The sequence below is a fragment of the Pelodiscus sinensis genome, chromosome 1 (assembly GCF_049634645.1).
Source record: "Pelodiscus sinensis isolate JC-2024 chromosome 1, ASM4963464v1, whole genome shotgun sequence".
NCBI classification, from domain to species: domain Eukaryota; kingdom Metazoa; phylum Chordata; order Testudines; family Trionychidae; genus Pelodiscus; species Pelodiscus sinensis.
The window spans coordinates 15,314,801-15,335,783 of NC_134711.1; the positions used below are offsets into that span (position 1 = coordinate 15,314,801).

The 20,983-nt window shown below is 47.4% G+C and overlaps 1 protein-coding gene across 2 annotated transcripts in view; it reads left to right on the forward strand.

Moving 5' to 3' along the window:
• ELAPOR2 (endosome-lysosome associated apoptosis and autophagy regulator family member 2) overlaps window positions 1-20,983 on the forward strand; it is a 156,801-nt gene that overhangs the window by 47,925 nt on the left and 87,893 nt on the right. For both annotated transcript variants that reach the window (XM_075926150.1, XM_075926158.1), the window contains exon 2: window positions 18,196-18,316. In XM_075926150.1, coding sequence (XP_075782265.1) covers window positions 18,196-18,316 — 121 coding nt within the window. The remainder of the gene's footprint in view (window positions 1-18,195; window positions 18,317-20,983) is intronic.

The window sequence follows — 20,983 nt, forward strand, 5'->3', positions numbered from 1 at the left end:
TCACTGGCCTCTCTCCTCCCTCTTGAGCAACCTGGGCTTCTCTATATATACGAGCCAGCTGTGCTCATACTCGCCCTAATGGGTTCAGCTGGCTGCCCCCCCAGCCACTCGGGTAGTCCTGGATCTTAGCCAGCTGGGCTCTCCCACGCCCTAATAGGTTCAGCTGGCTTCTCCCAGCCATTCGTGCAGTCCTGGGTCTTTGCCAGCTGGGCCCTCTCTAGCCCTAACTAGCTCCCGCTGGCCTCCTCTCTGCTAGCCCCGGCTCCGGGCCGGAGTCCTGGTATTAAAGGGCCAGTGCAGGGCAGGCGCCCTGTCACAGCCACACTAACCCTACAAGGGTTCAAACCAGTCTAGGGAGGCTGAGTGGCAGGCAGCTAATTAGGGCACAGCTGACTGCGATAAAAGGGCAGCTGCAGACCCCTCCTGCACCCAAGCTTTTTTAGATTCTATACCCCCCTCTGCTAATAGAGTAGAAAAGTGCACCCTCTGGCCACTTTCCAAAATTCTTGGAGTGGCCCCCCTGCAAAAATTATTAACCACCACTGTTCTGTGGCCTGCAATGTACAGAAGGTCAGACTAGATTATCACAGTTTCTTCTGACCTTACAGCCTATGCATCTATCTCAGCCTGGAGCAGGCTGTGTTTCTTTGCAGCAAGATATTACTCTTCATCTTTCAGCTGTCTAAAAAAAAACCCAACACCCCAGGAAGCCAGATCCTGACCTGGTTATATCACTGTAGCTCTGTCGGAGCATCTTCAAATTTCACCAGATGAGGAAGGTCTGGACTCCAAGTTAAACACTAACAAAAGACATGTAGATTGTGTGACTCAGGTTCTATGGTGGGGGAGGGCTGTTTTAGTGGCTTATGTGAATTGGCTTTGGTGTTGCCAGTTCAGCTTCCCAGTGGTTAATGTCCCATTATGAAACCAACATCCCAGTTAGCTGGCAATAACTAGCACCGATGTTCAGTCTCGGGCAGAAGAGGCAAAAGAGTGAATGAACTTAGAGAAATTTATGGAGCTTAGGTCCATCAATACTTATTAGCTAGGATGGGTATGAATGGTGTTCCTAGCCTCTGTTGTCAGAGGAAGGGCAACGGAGGAAGGATAACTTGATGATCACCCGTTCTATTCACTCCCTCTGGGGCACCTGGTATTGGCCACTGCTGGAAGATAGGATACTGGGCTAGATAGCCTTTGGTCTGACCCACTCTGGCCATTCTTATGTTCTTAATGGATATGGAGAGTCAACTGGCAATCTTTAGAGGTGTCTTTCTCAGGGGCAGATGACTGTTTTGCGGGGCCCTGGGCAGCATAATTCCGCGGGGCCCCCCCCCTTTGCCACGGCGCATGCGCAGTGACGCAACGCGCATGCGCAGCGGCGCCATGGCGCATGCACGGGGCTTTCTGAAGCGCAGGGCCTGGAGTGGCTGTCCCGTTCGCCCTGCCCTATATTCGCCCCTGGTATATCCGCCCCTGGTCTTTCTCTTCTCTTTTCATATGAGGACTGGTGGAGCAGTGTGAGGAGGATCCTATGCTGCTGCTGGCTAGGTAATGCCCAGTTTGTGGCTAGACAGGGTTGGTTCTCTATGGTGGTTGGTTCATCATTCTTCAGAAGCAGTAAAGCTACTCTTGAAACTCAAAGGAAAAGAGGAAAACTTCCAATAAGGATAAAGTTTGTATTTTAAACTTGATCCCTAAGGGTACGTCTACACAGCAAAGTTATTTCGAAATAGCAGCAGTTATTTCGAAATAACTTTCTTAGCGTCTACACAGCCATTTTGTTATTTCGAAATTAATTCAAAATAGCAGAGGGCTTTTGAAATTGGTAAACCTCATTCCACGAGGAATAGCACCAATTTCAAAATTGCTATTTTGAAATAAGTGCTGTGTAGACGCTTATTTCGAAATAGGGGCCTCTAGCCCTTCCCAGGGTGCCCCGCCACAAGGTAACTTCTGACCTGATGCCCTGCTGGAACTGGTTCCAACCAGCCTTAAATGCGATTTAACGTCCACTCAGTGTGGACACGTTATTTCTAAATAGAAAAATGCTATTTTGAAATGCATTTTGTGTGTAGATGCGTTATTTCGAAATAAGCTATTTCGAATGAACTATTTTTAAATTAGATATTTCGAAATAATGCTGTAGTGTAGACATACCTGTAGAGACCTTTCCTGATACAGATCTAAACCTACTGGCAATGAGAGGGTTATAAAATACCACACAAGGAAAACAGATGTTCTGAGCTTTTGATTAACTGCTATACTGGCAACATCTGAAACATTGTAGAGTTATATTTAAATATATATCCCTTTCTCTTCACTGGTAAGGGCAGGGGATTAGGAGTCAGGATGCCTGGGTTTTATCTCTCACTTTCCTCATTTTGACTTCAGGTACGTCATAGTCCATGAAGGGACTGTAGAGAGACCATCATGGGGCCTCGTGTTTCTTTCTCCCACCTGTTTCCAGCTCATATATGCTCCAGACAGAAGTGAACATTGCCTTTTTTACATAGTCACTCTACTTTTGCATGTCAGGCTTTAACTTCCCAGTGTTATTCCCCCCACCCATGTATAAAGGAGACAACATGTACTGGTGGAAGCTTTAATCAAGGCTAGACAGAGGGCTTTTCTATATGTACAGCTAAATTGGCACAGCTGTAATTGATGCAACGGTGTTGATTTAGCAGGTCTTGTGAAGACAAGTTAAGTTGCTAGCAGAGCACTCTTCCGTCCATGTCTGTATTCCACTTCCCCAAGAGGAGGAAAGTAATTTGGCAGTAGAGTGTCTCCTGTTGACATAGGTATCTCCTTAGCTGCACTAAGTTGACCTAAGTTATGTCTACTTCCGTTATATAATTGAAGTAGCATATCTTAGATTGACTTACAGATTTAGTGTAGACCAGCCCTTAGAATAGAAGAGCCATGGTTTGTTCCCTGCTCCTCTCTGCTCTAAGGTGGTAATCTGTGCCACCTTTTTTAAAAAGGGAGTGATTACTTATCCTACTTTTATTTGTGGAGAAGCATATTTTACATGCAGCTTTTGCTCTGCCTCCGTGTCTAAGCCAACATGTGGGGAATCCATCTAGAGGAAGGGGTGATTTAATTCCCTCATACTCCCCTGTGCATCCATATCAGGGTTGGGCATTTATTCATATGATTTTCCTAGCAGTTCATTAGTATAAAACAGAGTAATATTTTCCATCTATTTGTGGAATAAATTTTATGTGCACCAAAGCATGTGCAGATGTACACCACCAATAAACATGTGCTGGAGGCTGTGGGCGCTCTTCTAATCAGCTAGGTGGCATTTGAATCTCTCCTGGGTGGCAACCTAAGAGCTTAGTTTACAGGGAACACTGAGAAGAATCAATGTCTCTTCAAAGACACAGTCTAATTGCAAGTTAAATAATTAATTCCCTAATTTTATTTTTATAGCTTGTTTTGAGTTAGCTGCAAAATTGAGTGGTTTCCTTGCTAGGGGCTAGAATATTCATTTGGGAATTTTGTTGCCATAATTTGCCAGCTACAGAGATCTGTGCCTGTGACTTTTTATTAAGGCCAATGTGAGGCTGAACAAAGCTGAAAACCCAGTATTCCTGTAAACACAAATGTGTGGCTGCTTCCCATTCCTGGACCAGAGATGACTTCATTTTCTGGTCTAAGAACAGGATCCCTAACCACGGCTGTGAGCAGAAAAAGGCCAGACACATGGCACAAACAGGCAGGGAGAAAAGTAGGCTCCATGGTAGCCAGCACCAGACAGCCATTTCCGTATTGTGCTCAGAGGGACCCAAGCAGAGCTTGTAGCTCAGTGAATCCAGTCTTTGGGGTTCTGTGAAATGACTCTCCCTCTTCTTCCCTTTTCCTACTCCCTTATTTCCTACCTCTATCCCTCCCCCCACTAAAAATCACCTCTCCGCACTGCCCAAAGTCCAGGTAACTAACAAAGATGCACCATTCTGCAACCCCATTCTCTACCTCTCCAGGGCTGGCCCACAACATTTTGGCACCTGAGGTGGGGAGCTCAAATGATGCCCCCTCGCTTGGGCCAAAACTTTGAAAGGTCTCAATTCTGCCTCCTTCCTGTTCTACTTCTGTCATGGCACTCCACCATCTCTGTGCATCTAGAGCAGAGAGAATACATATGCACCAGCAGCAGACACAATTTTCTACACTCTGGGTCCTAGTGTCGCGCCCCCACAGTCTGGCACTTGAGGCAGCCACCTTAGTTTGCCTCATGGTAAGGCCAGCCCTATACCTCTCATCCGTTTGTGTCTCCAAATGGCAAGCCCTTAGTTCAAGGTTTGTCCCTTGTCTATGTTGGTACCATGCGCAGTGCGTTGGGACCCCCAACCCTGATTATGGCCCTGGGTAGTGCGGTACATACCTCTGTACCACTATGCTTATGAATGAGGGGGAAATCCCTAAGTTTACCTGAGTGGATCCTAGCATTCATGTAGGGACCAGCCTGGGAAGATACTGAGAGATGCCCAGCATCTTCCACTCCATGTCGGAGTCCAAGCTCTCAGAAGTGCTCAGCATCTAGCAGGATCAGGTCCTGAAGGAGAGCAGGGACCTTGTGAAGAAACAGCCCCTGGCTTGAAGCAGACATAATCAGGTAGTTCAGGTTGGATATCTCTTATCCGGCACCCTCGGGACCTGACCGGGCCTGAGCCAGGGAATTTGCCGGACTAGAGAAGCTTCCCTGCCAGAGCCCCCAGCCCAAGGGGAGAGGCGGGGGAACTACCTCCAGCCCCTGCCTGCAGGGTTGCTGATCCCACTGCTGCTATTTTGGCTGGACTGCCTGCTGGACGGGCTGGTTTTGGCCCTGGTCGGGCTGCCAGGGGCAGCCTGCAGTCTCTGGCCCCGCTTCTACGGGCTGTCCAAGTCTCCGGCCCCAGCCCTGGTCCCTCTGCCACAGGTTGTCGCTGGCCTGATCCCGTGTTGCTGGGGGCTGCCTCGACCCCGTCCCAGTGCTGCAGGTTGTCAGGGACTGCTGGGGGCTGCCGCCAGCCCCAGTCCTGCTGCTTCAGCCCAGCCCTTCTTGGATTTCCCTCCTGCCACTAGGCTACCGGGGTTCTCTGATCCAGGAATATCCATGATCCTGCTGGACCATGGATGTTGGCAGACCAGAGAATTCTAGTTTTAGGAGGTGCAACTTATAGTGGGAATTCTGATACCTTTTAGTGTTAATGTGCAGCTGCTGCCAAGCACTGAAAAATGCACCAAGGGTCACTCATCATGGAGACTCTGATACGTCACTTTTGCCACTCTAAACTGGGAATAACGTCACCAAAGTTCTTGGAGTTGTCATGTACAATACTGATGTAGATGATCCTAGGAACTTCATCCAAAACGTGCTGCTTAGGAAACCATTGTACCCTATAGGAAAAGGTGTATAGAATAGGGAGGAAACCACTGGGCTTCTGAAGAAATATAAAGAGGTTCTTTAGAAATGACTCTAAAACACACAGAGAATTTAAATAGCAAACAATAAGCTTTTGACAGGATTTTAAACCATCCTACAGAATTCTGTAATGGAGATAAGTATTGAGTTTAATAGGATGGATTTAAAGCACTTAGATAGGATTCTTATATACAAGGGTGGCGACACCCACTCTCTGTTGTGTAATATGTACTGCTGTCTTTCCATTGACTTCAGTGGGCATTGGAGTAGGCTCTAGAGCAGGGATGAGGAACCTTTTTTGGGTCGGGGGCTGCTGACCCAGAGAAAAATCAGTTGGAGGCTGCAAAAAATCCTCCACCCAAAACACCCCTCACTGACATGGCTCCTCACGAAGGAGAAAGAGACTCCCCTACATTTCCCTTGCACATCAGAGCCTTGTTTGGGGGAGGGGCAGGCTAGTAGACTTCGTGCGCTCCAGCTCCGAGTGTGATGTCGAGGGAGTGGGAAATTGGCGCGCCGATGCTAAGGGGGAGCCCTGAGCCTCGGGAGACGGATCCACACAAGCAGGGGCTGAAGGTGGGTGAGGGGAGTACATCCAGTTCCTGGGCGTTAGGTTCCCTGCCCCTGCTGGTCTCTGCTTTACTGACCATTACAGGTTGGACCTCGCTGACTGGTCCCAAACGAGGGGATTTGCTGCCTCTTCTGACCTGGGCTGCCACCAGATTAGGGCTCCAGCCTGGCCCTGCTGCTGCTCCAGCCCTCCAGGGCTCTGTAGATGCCACTTACCTTGCTGCTGCTGGGGCTGGAATGCCACGGCTGGAATTCTGAAGCTGGGGCAGAGCTCCGCAGCTGCCTGACTCCATGGCTGGGACCGGAGCTCTGCATCTGGGGCCGGAGCTCCCTGGCTGCCTCTTGGACAGGGGCCAGAGCTCCTTGGCCACCGCTGGGGCCAGAACTCCCCACTGTGCCGCCCGTCTGCACCCCCTCTCCCCCACACTGGTGCTCTCTGCTGTGTCGCCGGTGCCTTCTATGGTGCTTCTGCCCCGCCACCAGACCTCTCTGTTCCTGGACCACAAAGCCAGGGAACAATCCGTGGTTGGTGCTAGACCATGGATATTGCCGGACAAGGGCATCCCGATTAAGGGAGGGTCGACCTGTACTTGTCTTTCCAGTTTTAATAATACCACTTTCAAAGATGTCTAGTGCCATGTGTAGGTTCTCTGTAATGTTTTGTGGTAAAAGGAAAAGCTTTTGCTGGCTGAAAGGCCCACTGTCTAACCTGAATTTGTTTCTGCTAAAAATGGCCATGGAGAGAAAAATAAAATAAAACAAACCCAGTAGCAACTTGTGGGCTGCTGCTGAAGAAGATTTGGCAGAGGCTGAAGGTGTCACTGTGACAAATAGCAGCATCTCTGCCAAGGCAAACTATGTCTGATTATTTGGGAACTAGTCCCATGTTCATTGAGTCAATGGGAAAATTCCACTGACTTGGAACTGGTGAAACATAAATGAAGACAGTGTGCAGTGTAGACACACAATGCTTCATACCTGGCTCTGTGATGCCAAGTGATATGGAGGAGGTGATGCTCTCTAACAGGTAATGGCCAAGGAGCAGAAAAGACTGTTTCCTATGTGGGCTTGTCAGGCATTCACTACCAGGCATGCACCCCTAACCTAGTGATTAGGCTGGGTGATCCATGCACATCACTATCATTTCACTGAGGTAAAAAAATATGTGAGGATCGTTGTTAGTATATATTATTATTGGGATAGCACGTAGGAACCCTAATCAAGATGCAGCACCCTGTTGTATGAGATGCTGTACAGACGTGTAACAAAAGACATTTCCTGCCCCAGAAAGCTCACTATCTAAATGACCACCAGGATGTAAAAAGTGAACAAAACAGTCAGCTGGGCTGCGGTTAGGTTGGGAGGATGAGGTAATGGTAAAAAGCACAGAGTTGAGCAGGAATCATCGCTTGTCATTTGTCTAACCAGTGGCTGTAGGCATCCTAGCAGAGGGATATTTTTAAGGAGAGGTAGCATTATGAAGGTAGATTTACTGATTAGGGCACCAGATAAAGACTTGGGAGACTTTTCTCCTGCTCCACTTGACCCTGCTTCACTTCAGACTTTCTTTATGATCAGGGGCAAGTCTCTTAGCTTCTTTGTGCCTTGATATCTGATCTGTAAAATGGGGATAACACCACTGCCCTTCCTCCTTTGGACTTATATTGTGAGGATAAACATATTATAAGCTTATGAGATGCTCAAATACTACAGTGATGAGGGCAGTGTAGGTACATAAGGGAGAAGTTTCACAGACAGTTTGTTCTGTATCTGTGTGTCTCAACATTTCCAGACTACTGTACCCCTTTTAGGCATCTCATTTGTCTTGGGTTCCCCAAAGTCATTTAAAACCACTCGTTTACAAGATCAGACATAGAAATACAAAGGAGTCAGACCACATGACTTCTGAAAAATGTCTGGCACTCATTTTCCCTGCATAATTATAAAATAAGTAGATGGACATATAAATATTATACTTGAGTTTTAGTATATAGAGCTGTTAAACCAAGTCATTGTGTCTCTGAAATTTTAGTTTGTACTGACTTTGCTTGTATTTTGTGTAGCCCTTTTTAATACTAGGCTGATATCTAGGTAAACTGATGTACCCTCTAGGGGTATGTGTACCTCTGCTTGAGAACCACTGCTCTCTATATGGTAACAAAGTTATGGACTGGAGCCACTTCTCAAAGTTAGGGCAGTGTTTTGACCTAGTTTGCGTGAGAATGGTCTAATTATAGAGCTCTCACCATTTTATCTGGGTCAAAATATACCTTCCAATGCTTTCCTGTGAACTAGTTGTTTCTAAATACTGATAAAGACAGTCTGTCTTTGTCCTCCTGCCTACTTTTAGAGCAGCTCAAGGCTCCTTGAGTGACCCTTTCTCTCTGCAAGGGAAAGCCTAGTGCCCATTAGCCTGTTTGGACTAAACATTTATCAGCATGCATAGGCGCAGGATGTAGGGGAATGACAGTACACCCAGATTTTATGTAGGGTCTCTTGCCCCGGGCCCTGCTCCCCAGCCAATGGCTCAGCACATAAAAGCTGGGGATATATCCCATGCTTATGCCCGGCTCTCAACTCTCCACCCACACTCTGCTCCTCAGCACCTCATCTTACTTGGGTCTGGGCTCCTGGTCCCATGCCCTGCCCCATCCCTTGTTTGCCGGGCCTGACCCCCTTCTGGCCCTGCTCTGGGACTCTCCCAGCTGCTGGCGCCTGTGCCTGGCTCTATGGCCAGGGCTTTGCTCTTGGACCTGCAATATGGGGTTCCAGCTGCTGGCCTCTGCCCTATGCCTGCCCCTAGGTGTGGGCTCCCCTCCTTTACCCACTTCCCAGAGTTAGAGCCCTGCTCCCAGCCTTGGTGGGGCGGGGAGAGGGGACCAGGGTGGACAGGGAGCTTTCAGTATCCCCACTATGAAAAATCTTCCAGCACCATTGTGGGCATGTCAGGGGGAGTGAATACCGGGAAGATCTCAAAGATGCTGCCTGGCACACTTGAAGTATGTGGCTGTATGAGCAATAGCTGTATCTGCTGCTTACTCATTCTGATCTGTAAACACTAATGTGTTGTACTGAATAGAAGTCCTGAGTCAGCAGAGTACTTATCCACAGTCTGTCTCATCTTCAAGTCAATGGTACTTAAGTGTGTGCTTAATGCTAACCCATGCTAAAGGGCTCTGCTGATCAGGCTCTCAGTACTCCAGAAGGGTGATGGATGCTGCAGTTCGGTGGGCCTAGGTCACTACATAAAAAATGGGGCTGTTTTTTCCCCCAGAAGTTCTGAGTAAGAACAGCTACTTTTGGCATTGCCTAGAGTGCTGGATTCAAATCTGGAAGCCAGCTTTGAGGAGTAGAGCAGAAGGGGATGGAGAGATTTACGTGGGGTGGGGGTGGTGAGGGAAAGAGACAAATACCCAAAGATGCAGATTATTGAGCCTTCCTTCAGCTGAGTAGAACTGATACATTTAAGTAATCCCATTGACTTCAGTGATTGTTTTTAGGTGCCCAAGAACTACTCCATGCGAGAAACTGCTCCAGCATCAGGCCCTAACTGTGTGGACAGCTCTAGCTAAGTGTGGACATGTTGCTTGTTCACAGACAATGGCGAGTATAATCACAAAGAGGGAAGAGGAAATATTTACTCTACAAGAGGCTATAATTGTGAGTAATGGCTTGAAATTAAAGAAAGAAAAACATAGGCTAAATTCTGGAACCTGAGAGGAGTTGAGCACCTGTATCTTCCCTTCCAGGCCTTGAATAGCAGGAAAAAACATAGGAGACCTAAAAGAGCTTGAAGAGCCATCCTTCCCATACATAGAATACACAGTTGCATAGGGCACCCAAAAATTTGGGGCACCACTGGGTCGTAATAGCCACTCATCTGCCTCTTTTTGTCTTCGTTCTGTGGCTTTGCTTCCTCTTAAAAGTGAACAAGCCTTGCCAGACCTATTAGCATAACATCGGACCTGTGAAAGAATCATTCAAGTGGTAATGAAGCCATTCAACTGACTTTTGCCAATCCCAGGTATATACTGTTAGTTTCTGAATTTATTGTGTTAGTCTAGGCAGGCTTGCAAACCTAGTGAGGAGGGCTTTAAACTAGATTTATCGGGGGACAGTAATCTAAGCCCTGAAGTGAGTGTGAAGTGGGATACTGGGAAGAAACACCAGGAGGAAGGTGCAACAGAGGAGGACCCTGGATTTATATAGAGAAGGTAGGGCAATCAGCTAGTTATCGAAGGTGTCTGCACATGAAACAAGCAGGAAAAAGTAGAAGTCCTGGCAGTCAAAAAATGATTTGATTGGAATAACAGAGACTCGGAGGGATGACTCATGTGATTGGAGCACTGTCATGGGAGGGTATGAACTGTTCAGGAAGGACGGGCAGGGGAGAAAAGGTGGAGGAGTTGCATTCTATGTAAGAGATCAATATGATTGCTCAAAACTCCAGTATAAAGTGGGAGAAAAGCTTGTTGAGTCTTTGGATTAAGTTTAGAGGCGGGAGCAACAGGGGTGATGATGTGCTCGGTGTCTGCTATAGACCACCCGATCAGGTGGATGAGGTGGACGAGGCTTTCTTTGTACAACTAACAGAAGCTTCCAGATCACAAGTTCTGGTTCTCATGGGAGACTTGAATCACCCTGAGGTCTGTTGGGAGACTGTAGTGAGCAGGGATGGCCGCTCACTGATCCTGAGGAGGGAGAACCTCTCTTGATCCCAGATGGGCTGAGCTGGAGCCTGCCTCTTTAAGTCCACAGCAGCCTGGGGGAGTGGCAGGAAGTATAAAAACTAGGTCCAGAAGCTCGGTAGGGGGTGGGCTGTTGGAGGGAGCGGAGGCCTACCCTGAGAAGGCCGAGGAGGGCAACTGGCCTGGGCCACCAGGCCCTGGTCCAGAGAAGAAAATCCTTTTCTCCCTATCTCTAGACTGGGGCCGTACAGACCCTGGGGACCCATCCTGACCAGTGGAACAGGTACAACCAGAGTGGGAGTCTGGAAGTGGCCCAGGGGAAGCAACAGCTGATCAGGCGGATCTGATCACCCTTTAAGCTGGGTCAGCGGGCTTCAGTGTGGATCCCCTGCTGACCCCAGTGGCTGCAAGGCTGCCACTGCCAGATCCCTGGGCTGGGATGTGGTGGAGTAGGGAGGGCCCACATCCCCCCCTGCCACCCCTGCATTTGGGTGGAAGTCTCCCCCTCTCCACTGGTGCTGCCGAGACTGCTTGTCTGCCCCGCCCTGAACCAGGAGGAGACTGCCACCCAAATCTAGGGATGGCAGGGGGGATGTGGGCCCTCCCTACTCCACCACATCCCGGGTGAGGAATCTGGCAGTGGCAGCCTTACAGCCACTGGGGTCAGCAGGGGAGCCACACTGAATCCATTCTGAAGCATTTGGAAGAGAGGAAAGTAATCAGGAATAGTTAACATGGATTCACCAATGGCAACTCATGCCTGACCAACTTGATTGCTTTTTATGACAAGGTAACTGGCTCTGTGGACATGGGGAAGGCGGTGGACATGATATACCCTGACTTTAGCAAGGCTTTTGATACCTTCTCCCACAATATTCTTGCCAGCGAGTTAAGGAAGTATGGATTGGATAAATGGACTGTAAGGTGGATAGACAGCTGGCTAGATTGTCAGGCTCAATGGGTAGTGATCAATGGCTCAATATCTGATTGGCAATTGGCATCAAGCAGAGTGCCCTAAAGGTCGGTTTTGGGGCTGGTTTTGTTCAATATTTTTATTAATACCTGAATGTGGGGATGGATTGCACCCTCCGCAAGTTTGCAGATGACACTAAGCCAGGGGGAGAGTTAGATACTTTAGAGGGTAGGTATAAGGTCCAGAGTGATCTAGACAAAAGAAATCTGATGAGGTTCAACAAGGACAAGTGTAGAGTCGTGCACTTGGAGAGGAAGAATCCCAAGCTGGGGGCCGACTGGCTAAGCAGCAGTTCAGCAGAAAAGGACCTGGGGATTACAGTGGACGAGAAGCCGGATATGAGTCAACAGTGTGCCCTTGTAGCCAAGAAGGCAAATGGCATGTTAGGGTGCCTTATGAGGAGCATTGCCAGAAGATCTAGATAAGTGATTATTTCCCTTTATTCAGCTCTGGTGAGGCCATTTCTGTAGTATTGCATCCAATTCTGGGCACCCCACCACAGAAAGGATGTGGTCACATTGGAGAAAGTCCAATGAAAGGCAACAGAAATGATTAGGGGGCTGAGGCACATGACTTCTGAGGAGAGGCTGAGGGATTTGGGCTTGTTTAGTCTACAGAAGAGTGTGTGTGTGGTGGGGGAGTTGATAACATCTTTCAACTATCTGAAGGGAGGTTCCAAAGAGGATGGAGAGAGACTGTTCTCAGTGGTGACCGATGACAGAACGAGGCACCATGGTCTCAAGTTGCAGTGGGGGAGGTCCTGGTTGGAGATTAGGAAAAACTGTTTCACTAGGAGGGTGGTGAAGCACTGGAATGGGTTAGCTAGGGAGATGGTGGAATCTCCATTCCTAGAGGTTTTTAAGTCTCGGCTTGCAAAGCCCTGGCTGGGTTGATTTAGTTGGGGTTGGTCCTGCTCGATGACCTCTTTGGGTCTCTTCCAGCCCTAGGATTCTATAGGACCTTTAACATTTGTTTAAAAAAAAATTATTTCATTGGTGTGTCGCTGAAGAAATCACGTCTAAAAAAAAGTCATCCTCCCCTCCCATCATCGGATGACCAATTTAATTGTACAGCAGTGTCCCATAAATCCAAAGGATGCCCCCAAGGGTTTGTCTACATGGGGAATTAATGCACAGTGACTCTGAATCACACCAGCCTGCTGCACAGGATGGACCCTGTTGCTGTGACCTAAAAATTCTGTAGTTCGAAATGGGAATACGTCACAGCATGATACAGACCTTCCGGTGGGTCCATACAACCAGTTAGTGCATGGCAGGCTTGAGCATTGTAGATTCACATTTGACTTGCTGTTTAGACAAGCCCCACATAACAGGTGAAAGAGTCTCTTGTTGGTAAGTGTTGGAACATCATTCCTGGCTGCATTAAAATGGACTACACAGAGCACTACACGGTACATTTCAGCGAACAGTCCTGACCTGGCAGGGAGATGGGGGAAGGGGTGACCCAATGAATCTTTTCCCCTTCTCGGATTTCTGTGATTCTTTGGGATGTCACATCCCCTTGTGCACAAAAGGAATGAAAACGTTTTCTCCCTTTCGGTATGGTTAGTCTGGAGGGATCACTAGAGTGTCTGGGTCAAAGCCTCTGCTAATCCTTTCTGACTGTTCTTTCCTCCAAGAGACTTTTTTAGTACACAGCTAATCCCTGTTTAACATTTAAATATAGATAGCTCATGGGTCTCTAAAGATTATGGATGCCCCTTTTGGCAAACAGTAGCTTTGGATAGCATTGGGGGCACTTACTTTTGCTGAGCTTAGCCCAATTATTTCTGGAACAGGTAACACAAATTCACACACTAAGCAAAGGGAGGGAAGAAAAAAAACATTGTTGGAGTGTATTGTGTTACAACAACAGTGTGGTAGGTAAGACGGGAGCTCCTTGCCCGATGTGGTCAAAAGGTAACATGGGAAAGTAGCCTGAGAATAGAGAGTGTAGCTTTCTCAATGTGAGGGTTCTGAGCAGTGTTCCCTCCAATTTTTCCTACGCATGTGTGGAATTAATTTTGTTATGTGCACCAATATGGAAGGTGCACATAACAAAATTCATGTGGTGGGGGTAATGCTCTCCCAAAAAATACTGAACACGTGGGATAAAAATGTTTGTCGAGGGGGGAAAAAAAAGAAAAGATCACGCGTGTCTGGCATACCAAAAAAAACCCCCACACCGCTTGGCTTCAGCACACAACCACAGGAGGCACCACCAGGCTTCCGTTGAGTGCCCAGCCGGAAAAACAGAAAATACCAGACATTACACATGTCTGGTATATTCTGAATTTTTTTACCGGACAGAGGGCGCAAAAACCGCAGTGATCCACCCCCTATTGCCCATTCCCAGCATCTGGCAAACAGAGACCAGGGACACTTCACTGCTTGACTTTTCAGGATTTTGGGGTGTCTGGCAAAGCACCCTGGGATGAAGTGGGGAATTGAGGGGGGCTCACAGGATGAGGTTGTGAGGAGGCACATGGGGGGGTCAGGGGCTCACAGGGGTAGTTGTGGGGTCTCCAAGGTGGGAGCTGTGTGTGTGGGGAGGGGGGGGCAGGAGCTGCCAGCCCAGGGTGAGGACCTGCCGCCTGCACGTGCTGCGTGTCTCTGACCTCGCATGGTGCTCTGGGTGCAGCTGCCAGGTTTGTGTGTGGGGCGGGTCCCGAACCCGGCCAAGCCAGAGTGCTCCCGCTGCAGGGACCCGAGTGGTGGGTCCGTGTCTTGTGCCAGAGGTGGGGCCCTGTGATGTCGCGGGGCCGGGGCAGCCACTGGCTGCAGCCGGAGTCTAATGGGCTGAGCCCCCAGCAGGCACTCCCTCTAGTTGCTAGCAGAAGCCAGGCTGGGGCAGGGGGAGTGGCTGACATTCCCAGCCACTCCCCCCGCCCGGCTTCTGCACAAAACCAGAGGCTCCTAGTGCCAATCGCGACCCCGCCTCCTAGTTGCTCCCCCGCCCCTGCCAGGCTTCCATCCGGCGCCCAGCCAGAAATTCAGAAAATACCAGACGTTGTACATGTCCAGTATTTTCTGAATTTTTTTACCGGGCAGAGAGAGCAAATACTGGACTGTCCGGTAGAAAACAGGACACCTGGCAATCCTAGGTGGGGTGGGACAGAGGGCGTGCAGAGTGGGAGGTGGCTCAGGGTTGGGGCAGAGGATTGGGGTGCTGGAGTATGAGGTCTATGGCTGGGGATGAGGGGTTAGTGTGCAGGTGGTCTCAGGGCTACAGTGGGGAGAGAAGACTTCCCCCAGCTTTCTCTCCCTTCAGCAGCACCTGGGCTGGGGTATTGGCAGGGGAGAGGTGCCTCTCCCTGCTGTGGCAACTCCGGACTGGGGCTTCAAGATAGGTACCTCTTCCCGGGCCATGCCAGGTTTGGAGGGAGGGAGGAAAGAGCTCCCTTCACTCAGCCACAGCATGTCTAGGCTAAGGTTGGATTCTGGCTGTGGGAGAGAAGCCTCCGCTGCAGCAGGTCTGGGGCTGGACTAGTTTTGGGCTGGGGGTGGGCTCTCTCTCCCTGAGCCACGGCAACCCATGGGGCTTCTGCTACATTTCAAAGGCAGAAGCATTGCAGTTCCCTACTGCACCTCTGCCTTTTAAATGTAGTAAGAGCTGCAGGTGGCTCTTACTACATTTAAAAGCAGAGACGCAGCTGGGATAGCTTGTCCCCCACCTCCTTCTTATCGACTAATCGAGTAGTCCATGGAATTTCCATCGACTGCTCAATTAGCTGATTAATCGAAATTTAACATCCCTAGACACAACTGTCGAGAAGAAAATAAAATTCAGTATAGAGTGAAATAAATGAACACTGGAGTGAATCAGCCTATTTTTCAGTTGTGCTGTTCCAGTTGCTATTACTCTGTCAATTGAAATGTAATGCTGCTGACCTTGCATGTTGGTGCTTTTCCAAGAAACTAACCAGAATGAGTCTTCCATTTATAGTGGGTTTTCAGTAGTTGCTGGGAGAAATGTTCATAATAAAACACAATCTTAATACCTGACAATCAAGCCAGTTGTTCCACTTTTTGTGCAATAAAAAGATTGGATGGAAATGACAGCTATATTGGAGGAGGGACCAGTTCAGGTCCTGGAGGTTTATCCCAGAAAAGTAACAAAGTGTCTGACTATGGAGTAAAACAAATAGGCACATGGCCAAATGTAAAGACTATAAACGTGAGAAGCGTTAAAAGCAAACAGGTAAATGTGAAATGCTGCAATATCTAGCTAGAAACTGAACAGGAAAGACAGATTAGGTTGGATTCCATAGATTCTACTGCTGAACAGATTGGATCATTGTCACGCATCCATCATGGTCACGCACTTGGGTAGGGTGCTGGCTGGGTGGGTGCTCCTGTTGAATTTGGAGCTCAGCTCGCTGGGCTCTAGGTGGTCTTTAAACCTCCTGAGCCTGGACTAGTGATGTAAAATCCTGTTTAATGAGTTAACCATTTTAACTTTGTTTAACCAGTTAACTAAACGGGTGGGCTTGGGGGCAGCTTCAGCCCAGCTAGGCTGGAGCTGCTCCTCTGCCTGCTGTAGCAGGGATGGAATGCCCTTCTCCCCCTCTGCCCTCTCCCCCTGCCATGGCTGTAATGCACCTGCCTGCAGTATAAACCTCACTAGTTAAGGGTGAAGATAACCAGTTAACTTTTCACATCCCTAGCCTGCACCACCCATGACTAGGGCTGGAGTCTCACTCCCTGTTACAAGACCAACATATGGTGACTGGCACCACACCTGCTCTGTATAATTTTGCTATTGTGAAGCAAAAAATGAGAGCTGATGATGTGAGTGAGACACCATTATAGAGTTGAAATGTTCTCTTCCATTGCTTATTCCAGTCTCAGGTATCTAATATAGACTGTGAGTTTTCTGTGTATGATATAAGCCGTGAGATAGTTTCAATCCACTACCTCTAAGTTATTTAAATATTCTGATTGCTGTATGGGAAGATTTCAATAAGGAGGTGATTAAGGACTGGCCCATTTTCTTGAAGATTATATAATGAGAAGGGGAAAACTGAAAATTGAATATATTCATAGTCTAGAGATTGCAATAAAGCTATGTCTCTTGCAGCTCAGGAGATAATAGTGTCTTATTCTCCATTACTGTATAATTTAGAAGACAAACGTTTTCGTGAATCTGTAGTTTCTAATGCATTGTGGTGTTTTGTTTGAAACCTCACGTTGAGTCCTAAAGATATCTGTGCTAAAGCAAATCTTTCAGCTTTGTGTACAATACTAAGCTTTAATCATGTTAAATGCAATTGGATTATTATCCAAGATTTCAGGAGATTCAGAAATATGAAACCTCGGTGCTGCTTTCCCCCTCTTGCATGAACCAGGAAGGAAAGTTGCAATTCTTGTGGGTGTGACAATTTGTATATCTGGTGACTGATTTTATGTACCTTGGTGGCAGCACTGATCTGCCCTGAGAACCTGGCAACTACAAGAAGCCACTCCATCCCTTTCCTCTTCTCCTGCACCATGTGAAAAGCCAGTGCCATGAAGAATCATGGAATGCATTGGTGTGGGGGTGATTCCCCATGCCCTGCCAGCGTGCCTGGAGGAATCATCATGAGAGCAGCATGGACGAGCGTGGGTTGTTGATGGTTGGTGTGGGCTGGAATTTGTGGGCGCTAAAGTGCATTCCTCCTACAAGTACGCTTCCAATGCATTCATTAATCTGATTCACTGTCATTGATCATAGCCCACAAGTTGTGAGTTATTTTGTTGGTTATTTCATTTTAAATCTGTCACTTACATCCACTTCAAAACAGAGTGATCCTGTGATCTTATTACTGTCACCTGATCTTTCCTGACCCTATTGTGTTATTTGTTGGGCCGAGTTTTCAAAGGGTCCAGAGGTCAGATTTTCAAGTGCTCAGCACGCACAGCTGAGGCCTCAGGCCTGATTTTCGAGATCAGCTCCCATTTAGTCACCTATATAAGGGCCAGATTTCCAAAAGTGCTCAGTAGCCACTCCCCTTTTGATACTGATGGCCAGATTAAAAAAAAAAAAAAGCAGATTAGCAACAAATGGCCACTCATTTAAGTTCCTAGGTAGGAACTAAGCACTTTTGGAAATCTGGCCCTCAGGGTCATGCCTCAGAGTTTAAAGGGAAAATTTTCAAAAGTACCTAAAGGGTTTAGGAGCATAAGTCACTGACTTTCACTGTGACCTGCACCCATACTTGTGTGCTTTGAAAAATCTCCTTATAAGTTCTTCAGGGCAAGGAAAATAAGTGTGATTTTTTTTTCAGAAGCATTTAAGCAAGTTGGGAGCACAATTTCAGTGCGAGTTGTGTTCCTAAATCTCTAATGTGCTTTAGAGAATCCCAGCCAGTATCTTTCTGTTTGCTCTGTACACAGCCTACCACACTTGCACATGCAATATGGAATAATAAATGAAAACAGTGTGATGGGAATGATGCATGGTATATTGTTGCTTATAACAGAGATGGCTAAATACTGGATTCTTGTTTAATGATCCTGGTGAAATGGAGGAGCAATTGTTATAAGGAAACTGAGACTCTTTGTAATTATTTGCAGACAGATTACCATTATGAATACACAGAATGTGACAGCAGTGGATCCAGGTGGAGAGTGGCTGTCCCCAATCCATCGGTGGAGTGCTCTGGATTACCTGACCCCATGAAAGGAAAAGAATGCAGTAAGTTTGTCCTTTTCATTTTGCAGATCTTTATTAGTAATGCATATTTGTTCTCTGTTTAATGTTAATGTACTGATAATAACCATTGGCACTGGTTAATTACCAGTGCGGGCTACTGGAGTGGGATTCAGGAGATGGGTACTATTTCTCCTAGCTTTGCCCATTGACTTCTTATGCAACCTTGAATAACTTGCTTACCCTCTCATTTGTTTCCCTTCTCACCCTTGTCTTGCTTATTTAGACTAAGGGTGGGGGACATAAGGCCTGGGGGCCGCATGCGACCCCTCTCCCCTGCTCGCCTGGATCTGTCCCCCGAGGTTTAGGGCTTTCCCCCAACATTGGGGAGCCCTCACTGGTTCTTCAGCCTCTCGCTGCCCCATTGTGGGGCTGGAGCACACAAAATCTACTAGCCTGGGCCTTCTAGGCTTTGGTGTGTGAGGGGAATGGGGGGAGTGTCTTTCTCCTTCTCAGTCGGGGGCCGTGTCAGTGAGGGTTTCTTTTTTTTGTTTGTTTTTATTTTTTTTGCTTCTCTCTTGTGTGTGGCCCCTGAATGATTTTTCTGTGGGTCAGCAGCCTCCAACCTAAAAAAGGTTCCCCACCCCCGGTTTAGACTGTAGGTTGGGGACTGTCTTTTACTGAGTGTAACACAAATGTGCGTGATCTAGAGACGATATGAATCTGTCACAGCAGCACTTGTGCAGTCACAGATCTGTAGCTCATGCTTCTACATGGGCTCCTGTTTAACACATTTAGGAATTTTTCCCAAAGAATTATCTCCCTCCTGGGTCATTGCTGCTAGGATCATATGGCAACTGAACCATGTTGGGAACCAGCTTGATGTGCCTCTATTTTTTGCCTTTTTTCCCTCTCTGTCAAGTACTTCAATCAGTTTCAGATTTTCAGGATCACAGGATGCTACTCCATTCAGTGATAACCGCTGGTATTGTCCAATGTTTGGGTTCATTTGGTTGTCTTTGTACTAGGTCTCCTGATTTAACTTTGATAAACTTCTGACTGAATTCTGATGGCCAAAGACTTGTTAGATTTGGCATCTCTGAGACTCACATCCTTTAAGGATAAGGCTAGTTAAGCTCTGGAATAAGCTTCCAAGACAGGTTGTGGAATTTCTGTCAGTGAAAGTCAGGAAAGGTCTAGATTTATTTGGTCCTGTCTGAGCATAAGGGGTGGACTAAATGATGTTTTGAGGTCCCTTGAAGCCAGCCCTATGTTTCTATGAGTCTGTAAGTAGAACTTCAACACATAGAAAAAATAACAAATGGCTTTCAGATGGGGTGAATCTTCTCTCACACAGGTCTAGCAATGTTCTTTCTCCTACTCATAGAGGGTGAACCTCTAAAATCTGGGACTCTCTGGTCTGGCAAAATCTGTGGTCTGGAAGGACCACAGATATTTCTGGACCAGAGAGTCCTGGCTGGCCAGGTTTAGGGGCTGGGCTCATAGTGGTGAGGAGCGTGGGGCTGGCTGAGGCTGGCGACGGGGAGCTCAGCCCTGCCCCGCTGGATGCAGCGGGGCTAGCACGGCCAGGAGTGCAACCCTGTCAGCTGGGACTGGGTACGTAGCCCCAGCTGGGCCAGAGGCAGTGGGGTCAGCACCCAGGAGTGCAGTCATTTGGGACTGCTCAGGTCCTGAGAGTGCCAGACCAGGATCATCCCACCTGTAGTATTTTTTTGTCCAGGCTTTAAGAAACTCATTATGTGGTGTCTTTTTGGTTATTCTGCAAAGTTAGTGCAACCTAAATAAAGGGGGCGGTAAGTCAATTTGCTCACCAGTTCTGTGTCTCAGTACTCCTTTCTCTGACTTAAATTGTTTGCACAGACCTGGAATTCAACACGTAGAAGAAATCTATTGCTAGATTTTCTATAAGAACTTTTCACATGCTAGAAGTGGCTATTATAATAGGGTTCACATTCTTTTTCTTCTTAGGAAAACCCTACCATATAATGCATTTACACACAAACATTCTCTCTCTTTCAGCCTTTTCAAAACTCTTTTTACTAAGTAACATTCCAAAGAAAAAATGTTACAGTACAGCAGTTAAAACGCAGCCTAGCTAAACCAACATCACTAGCTAGAGATTTTTTATTTTCCTTTAAAATGGACTCTATAATACACAACCTAAGCCCTGGGGATTGGAATTTCTGACAATCAGCTATTCTGTTTTCACAAAGGCTCACCATAGGTATTATTTTTAAAACTAGATTCAGAACATTTAGTGGTATCACATAACCAAATATTTCAGCACCCACAATATTGAGCATAGATACTACTTTGATTAAGAAAGAAAAAAAATGTCAATTACGTAGCTGTTAAGATTGCTGAGGTGTCTTTGATTCAGTGATCTCATGCAGTTAACAAAGACATTTGGTCTGCAGTCTGCAATTCCTCCTGGATGGTATTTTCTCAGTCCCACTGAGTTTTATACAATTATGGGCAACTGTAATGAGATCCAGCCTACAGATTCAGTCTGGTTATCTTGGCAGCCCTATCTTCTCTCTGAAGGGGAAGGTTGGATCTGACTGGTGCTCAAATGGCTGCCAGTTTGTACCCTGATGAAAGCTCCTGGTCAATCAGGAGCAAGTTCAAGGTTCTAACTAAAGGACTGCATATTTACACACAGGAAGGTCAGCCCTTAATGAACACACAGCT